General features: G+C 37.1%; 1 protein-coding gene across 3 annotated transcripts in view; it reads left to right on the top strand.

Moving 5' to 3' along the window:
- Window positions 1–18,228, top strand: part of tbc1d22a (TBC1 domain family, member 22a) — a 182,166-nt gene extending 163,938 nt beyond the window's left edge. For all 3 annotated transcript variants that reach the window (XM_028449744.1, XM_028449742.1, XM_028449743.1), the window contains one exon: window positions 14,942–18,228. In XM_028449744.1, the coding sequence (XP_028305545.1) occupies window positions 14,942–15,070 (129 nt within the window). In that variant the 3' untranslated portion in view covers window positions 15,071–18,228. The remainder of the gene's footprint in view (window positions 1–14,941) is intronic.
- The last annotated feature ends 1,929 nt before the right edge of the window (window positions 18,229–20,157 follow it).

The raw sequence follows: 20,157 nt of genomic DNA, 5'->3' as shown, positions 1-20,157 counted from the left end.
CAGTCAGAAGAACCAGCGATGGTGCAAAACAGGGCATTAAAACCACCAAAAGCACAGCAACTTGTTGCTGCTTTATTGTTGAATGTTATGAATGTACTGATGGAGAAGGCATACGTTTATGTGCGCTTAAGTTCCTGTTTTGACCCATAGATAAGCATTTGGCAGTCCTTTGACCACATGTCTACAGCAACTCTTACTTAAAAATGATTTTTATTTGCTACTCAACATAAATGTTATTGATAAATTTACCGTAGTTTTAAAGATTTTTCAGTATGCTTAATATTAATAAACTTTTTTTAGGGGTACATGTGCCTTGTCTGTTGTAGGAGTTCACACAAGTGAAGCTCCTCTATTCCCAGTTTCCTTTTAGCTCATTACCTTTCAATTTGCCTCTAAGAGGCCAGTCCCCACTGATTAATCCAGTAGTGGAGCTGTTCACTCATTTATCATGTCAGAACTTATTAATTTTCTCTCCCAAGCACTTTCTTAGGAAACTTGGACCGTTTCAAAAGCTTATGTGTTTGTTGCATCTCTGATGGATAACACTGTAGGCAATAGTGTTGAAAATGAGACAAAGCCACTCCCGGTAAACAACTTTTAATAATCACCTTTTTGATTGAGTGCTGTGGCCGTTCTGGTATATAAATGTAACTATGCCAAAAATCAAAAGAGAGGGTAGAAAAAAAAATGATGGGGAAACAGTAGACTTAATATAGCTGAAGTAATTATGTGTCCCTCCGCCCATCTTGCCTTTTCTTCTGCCACATTATTCTTTCCCGTGCTCTCCCTTTAGCTGCCAAGTTCTCCGTCACTGACATGTAAAGTTCACTTTCAGGCTAACGCGCGTTGAATCATTGTTCTGAACAGTTTTGATGATCAAAGCTGCTTGGAAAGACTGCAGCGATCAGTCATGGTATGGCATTGAGAGGACACAAAGTGTGAGTGTGCGTGTGCGTGTGTGTATTCACATCCTAACTATTGACATTCTGTTTATCAGCCTGCCTTTGCCAGAAATCTTTGGAAAACAACTCCAAACAATCTTATGTGCAGTGATTAGCAGGAAAGGCAAAAAGAGGTACGAAGAGTCAGTTTCACTGTACAATGTTGTATAAACAGCAGTACTTTCCTATTCATTAGTTGTAAAGTGATTAAAAGGAAGAGAAAAATAGTTTAATTTCAGAAAATAAGATAATGGCAAGTGTCGGCCATGAGGAAAAAAATTAAAAAAATGTAGTTGAAGTGATGGTTGAGGCATATCTTGCCTTGTGTCGATGCGTTTCTGCATCAACATCCCCTCACTGAACTGCTCATTTAGTGATGTAATCGGCAGAATGAGCCTTATCCAGGGATAATATGCACCAGAACTTGAGTTCTACTGTTGCTTGAAAATGAATGAGTTTTGAGGCTGTAACTGTTGATGCAGAAGGAGTAAACGGTGAAGTATTGACTTTATGTGAACTTTCAAGTTGAACGCGCTTGAGTACAAGTAGTCAAGCAGAGAGAATTATCACTGCAGCTGTTTCGATACACAAGAAGCACAGAAAGGGTTTTAAGGGTCGGCGTGGCCTCTGCTTGAACTTCTACAAGGTTAATAAACTTGTCATTCAGTCAAAGTTAAGTGATCAGTACAGGAAGGATCGTTGAAGCTTTTAGGTTTCAAGTATTCAAGCGCACCCCACTGCGCTCATCACCATTAGTGGAGGCTTTAAACACGTCACCCTGGAATCAGTATTTCCCAATTTTAATCAGTTTGTCCACCTTAAAACCATGGAGAACAAGATCTTGGACTTACTGTATGCTAATGCTACTGATGCATACTGTGCCACTTGGAATGTCTGATCACAGTCTGGTGCTATGACCCCTCAATGCACCTCTGGTTAAGAGGTTACGATTTTTATTTTAATTACAAAATCCATGAAAAGGAATCTTTGACCAGGTCAATATCAAACTAATACCCCCACGATCCCACCTACGCATTTGTATTGAAAGCTTTGAAATAATCCATCAAGCATCCTCTCACACTTTAATCAGATTCACACTCCCACAGTATTTAAATTACTAAAGTTCCTGCCTACGTCCCACATCTTCCTGGCTTTTCTTCTCAAATAAAGAGTATATCTTTATGAATTGGTTTGATTTTGACTTCTGCAGGGAGATGTTCACCATTTTGTCTATCAGACATGTTTTATTTAATGATAAATATTGGGATTATTTCACATTTATTCTCCAAAAAAGTTCTTTTTAGAATGCGTTTTGCAGATAAGTAGATTTGGCAGAGATGACTCGGTCTTTAGTGTTTCTGCACTGCTCTGGTAACTTCATTCGTTTGTGCGACAAGATATTGCGATATTGGAATGTCACAAGTTGTATCGTCGAGGGTATAAGTGGTATCGTGAAAGTTTTATGTTCCTTTTGAGTTGAAAGAGTAAAATTGAGAGTAAACATGTTAAGAGTTAAAGTCAAAAGCATGGTTATTTTACCTTTTCGAACTATATTTTATTGATTTTGTGAGCTCATTAACATGTATTGCATCGTATTGTGAACTCAGTGTAATGATTCATCCATTAGAGCAATGAATCGATTTATATTCCTACGATCAAACTACATCGATCTGTACTTGGCAAGTTGGCCTTCCGGATGACACTAATGGATCTGAATTATTTTTTAAAGGTAATCAGTTGATTGTATCGATATAAGGAAATAATGCATTTGATTTAAGAACGGCAAACTTCACATATGTTAATATTGTATTATTTTTATGTTGAAAAAACAAGCAGCACAGTCAGGTAATATGTATTTTTCTTGAATACTTATTGAGTATTGAAAATAGGAGCAGAAATGTTAACATCCTGTTAATTTAAAGTGAATGTTGGTTTGACTTTATTCAAATAAAATGTGAATACATTTGCCATTAAATGTTTTTTACTTATTTGTTCATGTTCATAATCAATTTATAAACAATTTCATTACAAGAAACAGGAATTTAGGAAAGCTCACCTACACTGTACAGTATTCAGGTATTTATTTCAGTCACACTGGTGTATTTATTTTTTTTGGCTAAAAAGTTACTGAATCGATTTCAAGTCATTGAATTGTTTCGGATCGAATTGTTCTAAATTAACCAATTTTGTCTGTGAATCAAATCTGCAACAACGAATCGTGATTCGAATCGAATTGTTACTAAAATGAATCATTGCACACCTAATTAGAAAGATCCATATCCCCTCCCCAATCGTTTTTTTACACAATATCCAAGACCAAGACTTGCCCTAGACGAGAATGCACCAAGACCAAGACAAGACCAAGAGATTAGGAAGTCGAGACCAAAATCAAGACGAGACAGAGACAAGACCAAGACCATAGATATCTATTTTAAAAACCATGGCAAGGTTTCACACCTAAAGAGCATTATCTCTTTAGTTTTAGTTTTCTTTTAAATACTGACAAGGTGTCTGCAACTTTTTCAAAGCACAACATGCAAAAATCTAATATCTCGAAAAAATGTGTTAAACTAAGTTCTTGCAAAAATAAATCATTGTATGTATTAAAAAGCCACTAATAAGTCCAAATTTTTTTTTGAAATATCTGAAAATAAGATCAGGTTAATGAGAACTAAAGTAAGTGTTCTGAGGTATTTCTCACTAGAAATGAGATGGACTGATAGAGAATAGCATTAATGTTCAGTTTTTGTAAACCACAGGATTTCAAAATGTATGAATTTCATGTGTTGCTTCAACACAAACTGGCTTGTCAAAACAAATAAGTATATTTCTCTTGTTTGATGTTAGAATGACCAACTGATAAGTTATTTAAGCTTGTATCTGTCAGTCACTGCACTGGACAGCTTGGCTATGCGATCCTGCATCAGCTCTTACCTCCCCACTCTAACGTTGGCTCACACTGTCTGCCAGCGTTCCCATTTTGTGTAATTATATGAACTCAGAGTCTGCTAATGGAACCATGTTTATTCATCGGACATTCTGCTGGAAGGACAGGTAGGTGGATTGATAGATACATGTTACAGGAACACAGCAGCTACATCTAACAAACATTGTTTGAGGCACAAATGCCCAGGAGTGTGTGTTTCTCACACCTGTCAGCTGTTCACCATTAATTTCTCCATGGCTTTAGCTGCTTGCTGCTGGGAGCTGTGGTTGACAGCTGAAAAGACAGCAAGGGACCTTGTAAGGCTTTCGCCACTCATTGTACACACTTTACTCAGTCAACACCATCTCATTGTTCAAGCAAAGTGGCAAGGATCCTATTTTACCAATACATTCTTATTTTTCTGGTTATAGTATTTTGAATGATGATCCGTTTTGAACTCTTCTACACCCAAGTCAGAGACAAGAGTCAGAGCTGATACATTCAAATTATTTGACTAAATATGAAGACTAGACTACGCCTATAAAACCATCTTTGGTATCAATCTCCAATGCTTTGCTGCATGATAGATAACAATTTAGTGGATCAAATATTGTTTGTAAAAAAAATTATTTTCTTCTCACACAGAGTTGTAAAGATCACAATAATATTACAGATATTTTATTGTGACGTCAGGTTTGGACTTGTTTTTTAATTGTTTAAACATTCATAGACAAAAAAAAACACTTTTCACACCAAGGTTTTCTCAGTAGTCTGCCTGGTCAATATTAAGAGAGAGAATGAAGAAAGGTACACAGTGTTAAAAGACTTTACTGCTTATATGACGTACGTGTACACATCAGCAATTAGTTATGAGGAAAAAAGAGGGTTGTGGAAGAAAATGAAACCAAAAACCCATGCATAAACTGACCCTGCACTGTTCGGTTCTGTTGTTTAGAATGTTGCATTCATTTTGCAGCTAGTGATTGTATTGTGTGCACTGCTGGTTGATTAACTCAGGTCTATACTGGTCACAGATATTCCAGCAGCCAAAAATGATTGATCCTAGTTTTAATTATTTCATATAGGAAAAAGTAGTTTCAGCTTTATCACAAATATTGCCACTTTTATAAAAACTTATTAGGGAGATGGTCATTTAAAAAACAAAAGTTTTGACTGCAAGCTAACTTTAATGCTTTGGTATTGGTTGGAGATGTCTTAGAATTGTGCAAGACTCTTAATTTGCTTCAAAATAATTTACTAACATTTGTGCTGCTTTTTTAGTGTTAAGAAATATATAAATATTTTCTTTCATAGTAGTGGACTAAATTCACCAAAATGTACGTACCTCCAGGGGATCAGCTTAAGCATAGTGCACACATAAGGATTTAGTAAATCTGAAGAGGTTTTTGATCTGAAGAGGGCCCACACATGAAGTAAAATAAAAAAAAAAAAACCAGAATAGAGCAGTGTGTACTGTGTGTGCTGCACACCACACGCAACGATTCTGTCCAACCATTTATCTTTCTCCAAGTCAGAAACCTCACGTGATCTAACGACGTGAATGAAAGTTGTGTTCCAAGCAACTCAGAACTCTGGATTCTCCGACCTCCTACTTGAAAGAGGGACTTTGAACAACACCTGAAGTCGGAGCTCTTAAGCTTTTGTTGAAGTCAGGGAAAAAAGTCTAATATTATAGCTGTCAGCCATGTTTGAGATATTTCGACGTGCTGTTGCTGAACTTGGAGATCAGAATTTTCTACTCAGAAATGCAAAAAAAAAAAAAAAAAAAGAAATGCAGAGCTCCGAGTTGCCTTGAACGCAGCATTTCATGTTTCTCAGTCAGCTCGCTTCTTGATTGGCTATATTCTGTTCCACGCCTCAAATCACGGGGTCATGAGTAAGGAGTTGTCAGCTTTCCACACACATTAGGAGTTTTGGTTTTACATATTGAACAAGTTTAATATTTTTGATTGTCGGTCCTGACCCATTTCAGAGCTAGTTATTGTGACAAATTCACATTTACGTCGATTGCAATCTACCGGTCGATCGCGGAGGCATTTTGTGACCATCGCACACCTGGGACGCAAGACCTCATAAATGAATGAGAACGTTACGGTCACGTTTACCAGAAATGAAACCTAACAATTCAGCTTTTGACCTCAGGGGGCGCTAGCGCACAAATCTGTTCATTTACAACCTCTAATAATCAGTAGAAGAAGATCCTCCTCCAGCCCTATAGCCACTCACACACCTGCTCACACTGACCCGACCAGGTACATTAATTATAAGCAGCATCTTCAGACAACCTATGTGTGTGGAAGCTATTGAAGTTTTTCTTTGTGTGCTACTGACTGGTCACTTTTAAATCATGTAATGCACATTGAATTGATTTGTGTATGAAATACGCTTTAAAATACCTTTGCATTGCCTCAATGTTATAGAAATATTGAACAATTATTCAATAATTGTAATAGTAATAATATAATAATAATTGTAATAGTAATAATAGTAATTGTATTAGTTTAAGTATTAAAATCTAATTATTCACCCCCCCTCAACACTGTAGATCATGAAGAGCTATCCGTGGTAGAAGTAGCTCGCGTGTTGAAAAAGTGTGTTCACCCCTGCTTTAGGATGATCTTATAAAACATAAGATAAAATAAGTTTGTCGTCCTCGGTCGGGAAGAGAAAAAAATCAGGATTAAAACAGCTTTGTTATCTTTCTATGTATTCCCTGCTTTAAACTAAATGCAACCTAAAAACAAAAACTACAACATGTAAGTCCCACTTCCTTGTGTCCTGTGCCATGTATACAACTGTTACTTTATCACATTTTCATTTGTACGGAAAGAGTCTTAGCACTCAGTCTATTGACAACCTGCTTTTGCCTCGTATCAATACCCATTAACCACCTTAAGCCTCGCCAAGGGTAGGCGATAATTGCCTTTTTTGTAGCGTACTGTACGGAGTTATAGTAAATCAATGTCTTTAACACTATGGAATAGACATGTACGCCTGAATAACTGCAATCACAAGCATTCTTCCATCACTTTCCCATTGTTCACTTATACTTATTTTGTCCTCTGATATTTGCTATACCTTTCACCAATTCATGGAGCAAATATTCACACATAATCTTAGATTTCTGTGTTTGGTCTCTCATGTAATATTTACATATACTACCCATATCACTCCCAAGCGTACCTCTCCAGGATCACGCTGGCTTCATTTTCCCGTCATACTTACCCACACATTGATTCTCAGTGAGACCCATGGCATCACAGCATAGAGTCGTGCCACCTGTGCAGAATGAGCGAGTTCCCCCCTGACAGGAAGACGTACGCAATTAAACCGTATTAAAGTCATTATACCAACATAAATGATAGCGAGCAGATGGTTACCGTGCTGAAATATGCTCTTAATGAAGCTCCTCAGTCACTAAGGATGTACACTTGTGTGGAGGAGCGTGCACTTGTGTATGATGCTTGTTTGGTCTTTTGGCTGTGGTGCTCCAAGTAGCACTTGATTAGTGTGTGACTGGTCTTTCCCCATCACAGCGATTGGTGTATGTATTTAATATATGAAGATTACAACAGATGGTAAACTTTGTACCTTCAAGTAATCCATTTTCACTGAGGTCATAATGTGACTGGAAAGGCACTTGCAGGTTAGACAGTCTTAAAAGATCTTCATTAAAACATTTCACTGAAAGATGTTTCTCCTGTGAAGGTTTTATCTCAACTAGCAGTGGAAAGTTTATAGATTTTTTAAGGGTGTCCTCTTGTACAGTCTGCACAAAACCTACAAATAACCATCTACCAGGTGCCATTATTTTGAAGTAATAAGGAGGATTTGCATTTCCATTTAGGCCCCGTCCACACCGAGACAGGATTTCATGTAAACGGTCAAGTTTTTTTTTTATTGTTTACGCCTTGTGTCCACACAGCAACAATGATTTAAAAAAGCAGAATACGATCATTTCTGAAAACGAGTCCCAGAGTGGAAAAGTCTGTGAACGCTGCCTGCTGGGGCGCTGTGCGGACAGCGTATATGCATACTCTGCGAATGAAGGAGCCCTAGCCCCACCTCCTTCCTAACCCCCATGCGTGACCCCCCACAACAACAATAACAATAGAAACAAAGCAGAAGCTCTATTAGCATCCTCTGTGTCTTCTTCTTCTATATTTATGGCAGAGTGAACGCCACAAGGTGTATTACTGCCCTCCACAAGGTGTATTACTGCCCTCCACTGGTCTTTGTTTTAACAACTAGATCCTCCCATATGTTCCAGTGTCATGAGGGAACTGCAGCACAGCCTTGGAGATCATCTTGTGGTTGTCATTGTGACCAAATAAAGAGAAATTAGAAGAAGCTTCCACTCCTAATCCAGGCTTGCTAATAGATGCTGCCCTTCCCTGTGTCGGTGAATTTCTGTGGCAGCGTTACAGCACCACATACAGGCCTGATATGTTTACTATGGCGATTTCCGCCTTTTCGTGTGGAATCACACATAATTACCTGTTTTAAGGGGAAGCGTTTTCATTTTGTCTCTGTGTGAACGGGGCCTTAGTGTGGTCGCCAATGACTAATCCTCAACTCTGATATATTTTGACTTTTATGTTTGGTCCTACTACTCAACGTGCTAGTTTATCTTATAAGTTTTAGTTTGCAGTAGCCTTAAATTATTCATTGACTTGAAAAAAAAATAAATAAATTATTCATTGATTTTTATTTTAGTGGTGTATGTTTGAAAATGCGACCTAGCCACCATCTTTTTGTAACTAGAAGAAACTTAGGATAAAAAAAAAACCGCTTTTGGTTTTGATATAAACATTTTGTTGTCACCATATCGTTGATATGTTTTCATGAGAAACAAACATTCAGAGAGTTCAAAGCCCCACCAAGCGCCAAGTATCTTCTTTGTTAGATATCGACAGTTGTCTGGATCAATGATTCTGATCTTTGTTGTAATTTGCGCTATATAAATAAAGTTGAATTGAATTGAAATCAGTACATTGACCCTGATTTCCTCCAAAATATGATTGGAATATTCCGTGGCGCAAGGTCTATCTTTGGTTAAAATTGTGTCAATATCCGTTAAGTACTTTAGACATAATCCTGCAAACAGACAAACAAACCAGTTTATGTTAGTGGAAATATTACCTCCTTAATGACCGGTTAAACCATCTGTTGATGTAAAACACTATCATGTATAAAACCTACATTTTTGTAGCTGCTCTGTCAATCATTCATTTGCCTGTTGGCTCTGGGATTAATCTTGTTTTTATTCTGACTGTTTTTCAAAGCTCATCAACCATGACAGCCGTAGTGGCTGCGACAGTTTTCCTTTAAAGCTCTAGAGAGCCACTTCTTTCTTTGTTTTGAAACATTGAGGATTCCTTTAAAGCTACAGTTCTAAAGCATGCTGCTTGAGAATCTTCTGCTGGTCAAGCTAAGGCTAAAATCTTTACAAATCATCATCTCATCAAAGCTACAAGTAGCCATTCTCTTCTGTCCTTTATCCTCTACTGATAGGGGTTTGATTCTTTAGCCCTAGTCTAAATTTGGCCAATTACTGCAACATTCGTGTGTGTGATTGGCAGCATCTTCTAGCGCTAGTTGTATTAATAACAGTAGAAATAATATGAGATGATTGCAGTTGATCCTTTGGGAAGGTTCATTCTCTCTTAAAGCCTGGAGCGATAAAGTACACGAGGAAAGCGATCGTTGTATAGCCTCAGGCATCAAAGGCCACTGGGGTGATGTATGGAATACATATTGTACATTTCACCAGCGATACTTTATAAATTGCATTTTTTTCATATAAATTGCTTATTATTTTATGTAATTTCAAAAGCCTGCAGTCTCCGCCTTTGGCTTCATGTCCTCCCTGAATTTTAGGTTTGCTTCACGAGTACATTCCTCTCCATTTTTCTTGCACACATTCTTCCTGTTGAGAACAAATTTAGTGGACTTCAAATGTGTGTGCAAATGCTTAAAAGGATGACTGATGAAAGAGGCGAGCTGGTAGCGATGCAATGTTGAGCAGAGATGAGAATGCTCGGCGGAATTCTGATCAGGCTGATTTTTACTCCTTTTCTAAGCCGACTATGTCTGTCCAAGTAAGAGCGCTCGACAGGCCTGGAATTTTCAAAATCAGAGCTATGTTGGGAGGCAGCAGGTCGTCCTCAAGGTCTAAGACTTTCTGTTTAAGGATCATTCACTCCAAATGCCATTTTTTTTTCCATAAACGTACAACTACAAGTAGCCAGGCTAGTTGTACAGTGCTGGAGTGGGATTTTGATGTTGAGCAAAATATTCTATCTTATGTTTGACAACAGCAAGTGTAGAATTTGTCAGCGTGTTTTTTTTTTCATCAGCTCTCTCTCTCCACTCAAGTTTCAGTGCATTTTAATGCCCGTGGCTGATAAAAGTCAGTCAATAACGTAATCTGCAGGTACTTTTTGGGTTTGTCAGGAAAAATTAGATGTTTTACAATCCGCCTCGTGTCAAAAACAGTTTTCATCTTAGCTGTGCTTGTTTGCTCACAGGAATGGGAAAGGAAGCAAAGCCTGATGTATGGCTTTAAACTGGGATGGCAGCGTTAAGCTTAATTAGTCGAGGGAAACTTGTAGTTTTCCACTCTCGCTCGGAATACAAATGCTTTTAGTTTGGAAGTCTCCAAGGTCATCAGGCTCATTAAAACTAGTGCAGGAAGCAATTTATTACACGTATGGGTAAATAAGTGGCTTACTGTGGTGAAATATGTGTACTTAAAGTTTTATGGCATTTGATTTTCTGTCTGGTGAAAAGAAAAGAAAAAAAAGGAAAGTCGTTGTTGCATAAAACAGTTTAAACTTGGGTTGTTTTCACAGGTAGGGAGTTCATTATTTTAGACTGTGTTGTATTCTCTTTGTTGGCCACAGTCTCTCCATGGAGTCAGGTTAGCGTGGACACTATCGCACACTTTGTCTTTCAATGTGATTATCAAGCCCCTGATTTGCTGTAAACCCTGCTGTCATGCACTGATTTCAGTCTTGATGATAATAAAGGCTCTTGGGATACTGACATGCAGCAAGGGTGCACACACACACACACACACACACACACGCTGCTATGATTAAAGTGGCACACGAGTGAATCAACATTGAACCTGAAAGTGTTGAATTTTCCCATTTGTCTTTTACAAGCTGTGACTGAGTTAAAGAAGTTTTTATACTCAATCATACATGCATAGAGTGTGTGCGTGTGTGCGTGAAGCAATGACATTGTTTAATCTTTATAAAGTCCTGCTTCAAGCTGTTATATGTGTTTCAGATACAAAAAGTTTGTCAGAATAAGTGAATTAGCTGCAAAGTCAAGGAATTGTAAACAAAATATCCTCAAAATGATTTAAGGAGGTAATAATTTCACTGGCGTTGATTTATATTTTTGTTTTGTTTGACAACATTTTCTACAAAAGATAGACCTTATGCCAGTGGTGTCAAACTAATTTTAGTTCAGGGGCCAAACATGGATAAGTTTGATCTCAATAGGGCCACAGAGAAAACAAGTAATTTCAACATTAATGTGCCCTAGTTTACACTTCTATGTATGTATAAAATACAAAATATGCAGGGTTCTCTCCAGCGCTGTTGAGCGTAGGGGCCCCTGACTTTGTATTTTTTGACGCACCCTATGGTTAGTTTTCAGCAACGTAGGGGGGATTTCAGTTGCGTGCATGTGTGCGTGTTCCAATATTACAGCAGGTTCCACATAATACCTCATTTAAATTAGTAAGTGTGTCTTGGAATCAGTCTTTTGAATAAAATGTTATTTCTTGTCTCTACAGTGTGTGTGAGTATTTATTATACCAAGGACGAGTAATTGTCTAACTAAATTCATCATCACCAATTCAACAAATAACGTTTAGCTTTAATGTTGGAACAAAGATTAAGAAAAAAAACTTTAGCTTTGCTTCACTAAATTTGGCCCTCAGAGAGTTACACATTTTAAAATGATCCACACAGATGACGCTTGCTCGCGCGCCACGTGACCCCCTATGCTGTGAAAAATTTCTCATGAGAACCCTGATATGTAAGAAACCGACAATATTCTAACAATAAGTGATAGATATCAGTCCCAACTGGATTTTAACTTTAAATTTCCTAAATTTTGTGACTAATTTATATTTATTTAAGGGAAATATTATTTAATAATGGGGAAAATTGAACTATTTTATAAGAATTTTGAGTTTTTTCAACAGTGTAACACTAAAAATGACTGCAATCATACAGTAAGCACCAGGAGTGTTGAGTTTTTTTTTACACAATGAATTGTGTTTTCTTTTGTAATTTATTTCTCCTGCAGGCCAAATCCTTTTTTTAAAAAAAAAAAAAAAAATGTAAATCCCCACCACTAATCATTGGCAAAATCCGAAAGATTCATATCTCGGTTTCTTTATTATTATTTATTTTTTGACATATATTTATTAAATTTGACTCAGTTATGTCGTGTTGGTTCTTCAGTTACTCCACTCAGTCTTATTTGAATCCAGTCCAGATTGCACATTTTATTGCGATTTCTCGAAAAAATGGAGGTGCCCACATAGTGCCCACAATACTGTATTTTTATTAATGGGAATGAAAAATTCTCCCAAGTTGTTAAAGTGTGAATGACCATGGAACCATGATCAGGATCCAGATAGTGCTGTGCAATATGGAGAAAATTTTATATCACGATGTAGGTAGATTTATATCCTGATTACGATATATATATCCAAATACAGTATTTTTTTCCTTAAAATAACATGAAATTAATGTAACATTGCTATTCAGTATGTATTTTATTATATCTAAAAATAAACATCCCCCAAAAATATCCCAAAGTCAAGGAAATACCACAAAGTCGTAAAGAGGTCAACAAATTATTATCCAACTCGATAAATTAAACGTTATATTTATTTTTTGGTTTTTTTACATTGCATACAGAATGTTATGCAAATACTGCATGGTTACTCCGCCCACAATTATGTATAATGTATGTATCCATTAGCCTCCCTCTAGCTACTATATATCAAAGCGCATAAGTGGAAAGTCAACCACAGTCACCAGACAGATTCACACACCCTGAAAGCTCATAATTGACTTGGTTAAAGCACTCCTGAGTCCAGACACGCTTGTTAACAGCAAAGTGTCTAACAGGCCAGTAGAGATGGTGCACCTTTATGGGAGCCAGTTGTCTCTTCCTGTGCCTGAATCAACTGTGTAACATGGAACTATAGCAATATAAAGATGATACATTTAGAATGTATAACCATAAAAAAGTCAACTGTCATAAACATGAACCTAAACTTTATAATAAGTCCAATATTTTGCCATCATTTGTTGTTTGTCTATTGATCCGTTTTCTATTCGTTATAAAGAGCTAAATCATATTTAGACTAAGGGTGTGTATTGCCTGGCATCTGGTGATACGATTCGTATTCCGATACATAGGTCACGGTACAATACTAAAATATAAGGCGTTTATTGCATTTTTTTTAATATAGGACTTAAGAAACAACTAATCTGTAAATGTGTACACCTTCATGTATGAAATATATTTTATTGGCATATTTTATCCTCAAATCATTGGCTTTAACATGCCATGTGCTAACAATTTAAAATAAAAAAAATAACACAATCTGCCTTTGGCTTTTAAACTAACTCTAATTTTAGTGAAACTTAACTGAGGTGTATGCCTGGAACAACAAATTAATACAGAAAGTTCGTACTTTCTTTTTAGATTTTATTGAAAAAACACAAGCTGGTCAACATGCCCAGGTTTCAGAGCACTTCTTCTTAGTGCAGTTACAGTGTCTCCTGCAGTGGAAAAGACTTTCCTGGTAAAATAAAGTTTTTTTTAAAAAAAATCAATATGGATGCATTTAGAATCGATCCGAGAATCGCGCAACGTAATATCGCGATATATCGCCGAATTTTTTTCAACACCCCTAATTGTGACTTAAACATACTTTACTTCCCAATAGATTTAATATACTATAATGTTTCACTTCAGTATTATATGTTATTTCTGCAAATATATTCATACAATTTTATTTAATTTCCTTTTTATTTAATTTTATATTTTTAGATTGTCTTAAATGTTGTATTGTCCGCACTAGACTCTGGGAGAAACATAATAGTTTTTTTGTACATTAATTTCCAAACTCTTAAGTTGTGTTGCATATACAGTAGGATCTGCAGAATGTAATTACAAGAGAAATTGATTCTAGTGCCATTATTACTTGCACATGGAACTGTTTGCTTTATTAAACACAGGATAATGGTGGTTTGACATCAACGTTAACATTTTTCTATTCTTTGAATATCTAAAAAAAAAATGGATCAATCTGTTTTTTGTTTTTTAAAGCTAAAAAGTTTAACACAAAAAAATGATAATAATAAAAAAAAATTTCAAGGAGACTCGAAGCGCGTACAGAAACCATCAGTCATACCGATGGAGGTAAGCTACAATGTAGCCACAGCTGCCCTGGAGCAGACTTCTGATTAGCGCCTACGGCCCCTCTGACCACCACCAACATTCATGTACATTTCATACCCTTTCATACGAGGCAATGAGGGTAAAGTGCCTTGCCCAAGGACACAACGACAGAGACGGGTATAGCGTGGGAAAACAATGCTCTTATCCTCCAACTCACTGTAAAGCCTGTCCAAGTGTCGTTAAGTTTTTCTGCTGTTTCGGCGAACATTATTTTGAAATTATTTGGTGACATAATGGCATACATGTAGATAATACCGAAAACAATTCAGTAATTTGATAACACGATACACATCTATTTACTCTGCCTCAACGTTCTTTGAAGTTTCTTTTCTTTTCCAGGACATCTGGAAATAAGGGTCTAGTAAAAGTATGGAATATTCCAATGTATAGTAACCCTGTGAAAACTGTCCTGTGGTTTTTATTGGACATCCATGCGTCTCGTTGATTTTACCTTTTGTTTCTTCTGTTTTAGTCATTTTTGGTCGAGCATGTCTTGCACTTGTGATCTTTGGTTACTTCCCACTATTAATAATGTCATTTTTCCCACCAGGGTCTGATGATCCTCTTACAGAACCTTCCTACAATGCACTGGGGCAATGAAGAAGTGAGCGTGCTGCTGGCTGAAGCGTACCGGTTGAAGTTTGCCTTTGCTGACGCCCCCAACCACTACAAGAGGTGATAAGCGAGGGCTCCGTGCAGCGGATGTCGTTGCCCTCGGTTCATCCTTTGCTCTCCACAGTCGTACGCTGAACTCCGAGGCCTGGGTTCCCTTTGGGAGGACGGACTTCTCCTTTTCTTAACCTCCCCTTCTTTACCGCCCAATGGATGGGCCTTCTAAGAGATTCCAAATCAACCAATGACTGACTGGATGTGCAGTGTAGCATTCTAACATATTGATGTAGAGCCTTTTTAGAAACCTTTCCCCTCTGATCAGCGCCTGAAGCCTTCATTGCAGAAGCCAAGTGACTTAGAAAGACGACCTTTTCCCAGCGAGACTTGATAAACAAACACAATCAAGCCAGACCCAACTTTTCCTCTCAGCTTATTTCATTTCCCCTCCCAGTGGGGGAGTTTCATTCATAGGGGCTAAAAAATGTTGGTTATGTTTTACGATGGGAGAGATGAAGAATAAAGTTGGCTTGAGTGGTGAACATATAAAAGCCGAGGTAATTCAGCTCACGGGTAAACTTGAAGTTCGTTATATGGTGGTGGTGCACAGATGGAAAGTTTAGAGAAAACTGTCCACTTTGCTTTGACCTTCTCCCAAAGCTTTGACTAAAGCAGGAGAGAGGAGTGATTCGCTGACTCCTCCTCGTGTGTTTGGTTTGTGTGTCATCCAACGTAGGACTACCTCAGAAAGGACGTAAAGAAACGGGGCATCGTAAACCCAAGACGCACTCAAATAAACGTGCAAATATTTTTACGTCTCCCTTGTGTTCAAAAAATATAAATAATAGAATTAAGTGCAGAGTAAATAGTAAACCCGTGCCAGTCTAATTAAAAACTACAGTATATCTATTACTGTTTAAAAACAGTCCTCAGAATAACTATCATCTATTTGAAGGATTATTTTAAAATTTTGCTTTTATTTAGTAGAAATCCCTCTTTTACATTTTTCTTAGGTGTTCTATCTCTTTGCCACACATCGCACACCAACATAAACATCTGATTTATTCAACGACTAAGGCGAAAGACAGAAGAATAACCAATAGAAAGCTCATCTGGTCATGCAGTAACACATCCTTCCACCAGGTGGCATGCTGAGTGTCGCTATCTACGACCCTTTACGGCTGGTTTTGCGCCTCTTTACCGTTAATCAACCAAGTTCATGCGATCTGAAAGGAGGAAACATCGAAGCTCACGCATGAATAATAGTCGTAATACTGTCCTCCCACTGCACATCTGGATCTTTTAAGGTGTATCAACACCATAATGTAATCACCTGCTTACTTTTAATTTGCTAAATTTCAACATGTTAGAAATATTCTGACCCGTATCCCAGTGCCACCCTACTGGGGCCACATTTGGAGGTGACGTGGGTCCAATCAGACACTCTGAGCCTCCTGCTGCGACTCCAACCCGATCCATTACTGTCACTGCGCAGGTGTGTGAAGGAGAAAGGTTTCATCTCGTCTGTTCCCTCTATTGTAGGCTTTGATCTGCACTGGTTACACAAGGTCCTCAGAGCCTTACTAGATGGTAATATTTGCCTAATTTAAAAAAAAAAACACATTTTGTATGAGATTTATTCTTTTAATCAACATTGTATAGATTTTATTTTCAATTCTTTATTTTTTTTTTATTTATCATGCCAGTGTATGTTTACAACCCTTTTAAGTTGTGCCTAACTCTGGAGAAACAAGACAACATCCTGGGGTATTTTAACATCATCTTTCATTTCCGCAGTGACATGAGAACAATTTGAGTTTGCAATGAAATAACAGTGATAATATTTATTGTTTGCCTTTGAAAGCACCAATGTTCTCCTTTGTTTCAGTTTGTTTCTAATGACGGTGTTTGACTGTTTGCTGAATCTCTCGATCGACCACACACTCCTGGCCAGGTTGAAGAACTTTAAGTAATTAGCCAAATTTTATCAAACGTGTCGCTAAGGTTAACCAGTAATACCGTGGAATCTATGGTGTCTTTACCCCATCTCTGGATCTTTATTAGAGAAGGAAAAACCTAAAGTCATCATGTCACTCGCGGACCATTTCATTGAGTATTCATTCAAGGAAAAATAGCTCAACAACAATCAACTTGTGAAAAGCGTTTTAAAGTGTGAAGTGTGCAGTTTTAATGGCCTGGAATGACAATGGTTTTAATGGTTCAGTCATGGGAGTGAGAGGAAATGAATTAGGCTAATGATGAAGCATTTATTAAAATACAAAGTTATTTCTGTGTGTTTGTATGAAACGGCAAGACGCACCAATCAGAGGTTGGTATTGAGGATGTTTTCAGTGTCCTACCAACATGAACTATTAGCTTTGCACTGGAAATGTGTTTTTTTTTTTTTGCTTTTGTTTTCAATAAGTAAATGATGTGATGAAATTTAACCATTGCTAGGTCATTGTTTCCTATGGCTAACCATTAGTGCAGCCCAACAGCCACCATGCTAACCACCTAGCAGGGATTAGCATACTGTCAATTTCTGTGTTACCACACCCCTTAAACTCCAATATTTACAAATTTCCATTTGCCTTATTCCACATGTTCATTTTTTTCATAATGAGCAGAATCTCCTCCTTTAACTGTAGCTTCTGTTGATGGTTGATCGCGACTCTCCGGGAGTATGTGGGTGTGTTTGAGGTGTTGGTGAAAACTGGCTTTGATTTCCTGCCTTTTGCTTTACGTATTCACCAGAATTTGATGCTGTAATGACACATTCAGCCGATAGCTCCAACAATCAGCCTCCTACTCACACTTTGGGGGGGGGAAAAAAACCCAAACAGATGTAATTTTACAAACACATTCATTAACTTCCTATATCTCACATTGGTAACACACACACACACACACACTTTTTTTTTTCTTCTATGAGCTCTTTCCCTTCTACACAAGCAATTCTTAAATCTGTGAGGCATCTCTGGGATCCTGAAGTAAGATTTTTCAGCTGCTTTCAGTGAAACGTGTTTGTGAAAAGGAAGCTGATGAAAAGAAAATGCTCTCCTTTGTGTCGTTGAGAAAGAGAAAAAAAAGTCTAACAATAATAATAGAGCATGTGGGTGGCAGGAGGAATGATTCTTGAATTTAAAAATATGTACAGAGAAGATTTTTGAATAAAAATCTGTAAATAGAAAATGTAAATAAATCCTATATATGACAAACTGTTTGAAATATTGAGTCGTGTTGTGGAGTTTATAAGCTGTTTTCTTCTGTGACTTGGTTTGATATTTTCTAAATGCAAGATATTGCAGACACTTCACATCTGTACATTGTTGCCAGAGATATTAATTAAATTATTAAAGAGTATTGATATATCCTACTCAAGTAGAAGTACTGTTACTATTTGTACTCAAGTACAAATAAGTCATACATGAAATACTCAAGTATAAAGTAGCTCAATTAAATAGTACTCAAAGTAAAAATGATTAGTTACTTTCACCCCCCATGTTTATTGTTGTGAATAAATCTTGCCACGGTTCCCTTGCATACAGTAAACATATGTATAAACTTAAAAAGTTCTTGCACAATTGGAACTTAATGTATTTTCCACAAAGGCATCTGTATAAAATAAAAGGTTTGTCAAAATGTACAATTTTTATTATTATTTATTTTTATTTTTTTAAATAAAATAAATAATAAATAAAATCAATTCATAATAATAAAATGCTCAGCCTCTAAGTAAAGCTAAAGTTATGAACTCTAAAACTGAGGAAATATCCTCCATTCAACACTGTTTTGGCGCCGTGCGTTACGTTTAATCTGATTGGTCGGCTCTGATGTGATGCATTTGATTGTTGTCTGGACATTTCTTTTTTTGTAGTTTCACAATGTCCGTTGATCGTTTGAAAAAAAAAAATACAAATTTACTCAGTATATGTTGGATGTAGAAATGTAATGAATTACTCTAGCATCCCACTGATTTAGAAATATACTAAAAAAAAAGTACAAGTACCCATAAAAACAACTGAATTACAGTAACGTGACTACTACAATTTAAGTCCCCGCGTGTTGAATACTTTAGCCTGTGCCACGGCTAACAGCTGTGCTAATATGTGCTATGTAGCTAATTGTAGTGGCTGTATTCATACGCCACTCTGCACGCATATACAGTCCAAACAGGTAAACACTCGTCATGTGATCCCAAAGGAGGAAATGTTTGCACCGGCCTGGTTCATGAGACTTTTTCTACCTCGTGACTTTCGAAGGAAAAGAGAAGAGAAGACGAGAAATGGGCTTGTGCTGCAAGCGTTGGCTAGTGTGTGTGTGTGTGTGTGTGTGTGTGCCAGAGGAAGCTCCCTCTTGCTCTCGTTAGGTTGACTGATGTTCACACAGGCAGCCAATTATGGAGCGTTGGTCACTGAGGATTTCAGTCACTTCATGGGAAATTAAAAATACATTAAAACGAACAATGGTCGCAGGAAGGTGCCTGTGTGAGCACACACACACACACACACACACACACACACACACACACACACACACACACACACACACCAGAGATGTGTAATAGGACAATGAAATATTTATGAAGTGGCAACAAAGAACCAACTGGTGCCAGTTGACTACCCAAAGAGACGTTGTCACCATTATTTGCATAATCAACTTTTGCTTTAGTTTCATTCCCTCAAGAATATTTTATTTTTCTACCTATCTCAGTGTTTGCTTTGTGTGAATTGTACAAACTGAAACAGAGCCTCTTTTAATGTGTGGGCTTCTCTTCTAGATATTTTATTTTTTTTAAGCAACATTTTACAGAAGCGTATTGCATTCATTTGGGAAAAGAAGGCTTTTCTGAATAATTATTTTTCGGTTTGTTATTTGGACTTTTTATTTTCTGTTTTTTGGACAATTTTTTCCAGTTTTTCAAAGTATTTCTTCTGTTTTTCTTGTAAATTTTTTTTCTGAATAAGACTTTTCACACAGAGGTGTAAAAACGTCAACAAGCTTGGTCGGTCTGTTGATGTTGCCAACTTAAGGAATAAGTACATGTATGTGTTTGAGTATTAAATAGTACTGTTGATTAATCCTCTTCCCTCCTATTTTAGTAAAAGTATTTTAATTTTGAGTATTTAGCTGTAAAACATGTCAGACTGACCACTA

The sequence above is a fragment of the Gouania willdenowi genome, chromosome 6 (genome assembly GCF_900634775.1).
Source record: "Gouania willdenowi chromosome 6, fGouWil2.1, whole genome shotgun sequence".
Classification (NCBI taxonomy): Eukaryota; Metazoa; Chordata; class Actinopteri; order Blenniiformes; family Gobiesocidae; genus Gouania; species Gouania willdenowi.
The sequence above is the reverse complement of the archived record's forward strand: the minus strand, read 5'-3'. Positions and strand labels throughout refer to the sequence as shown.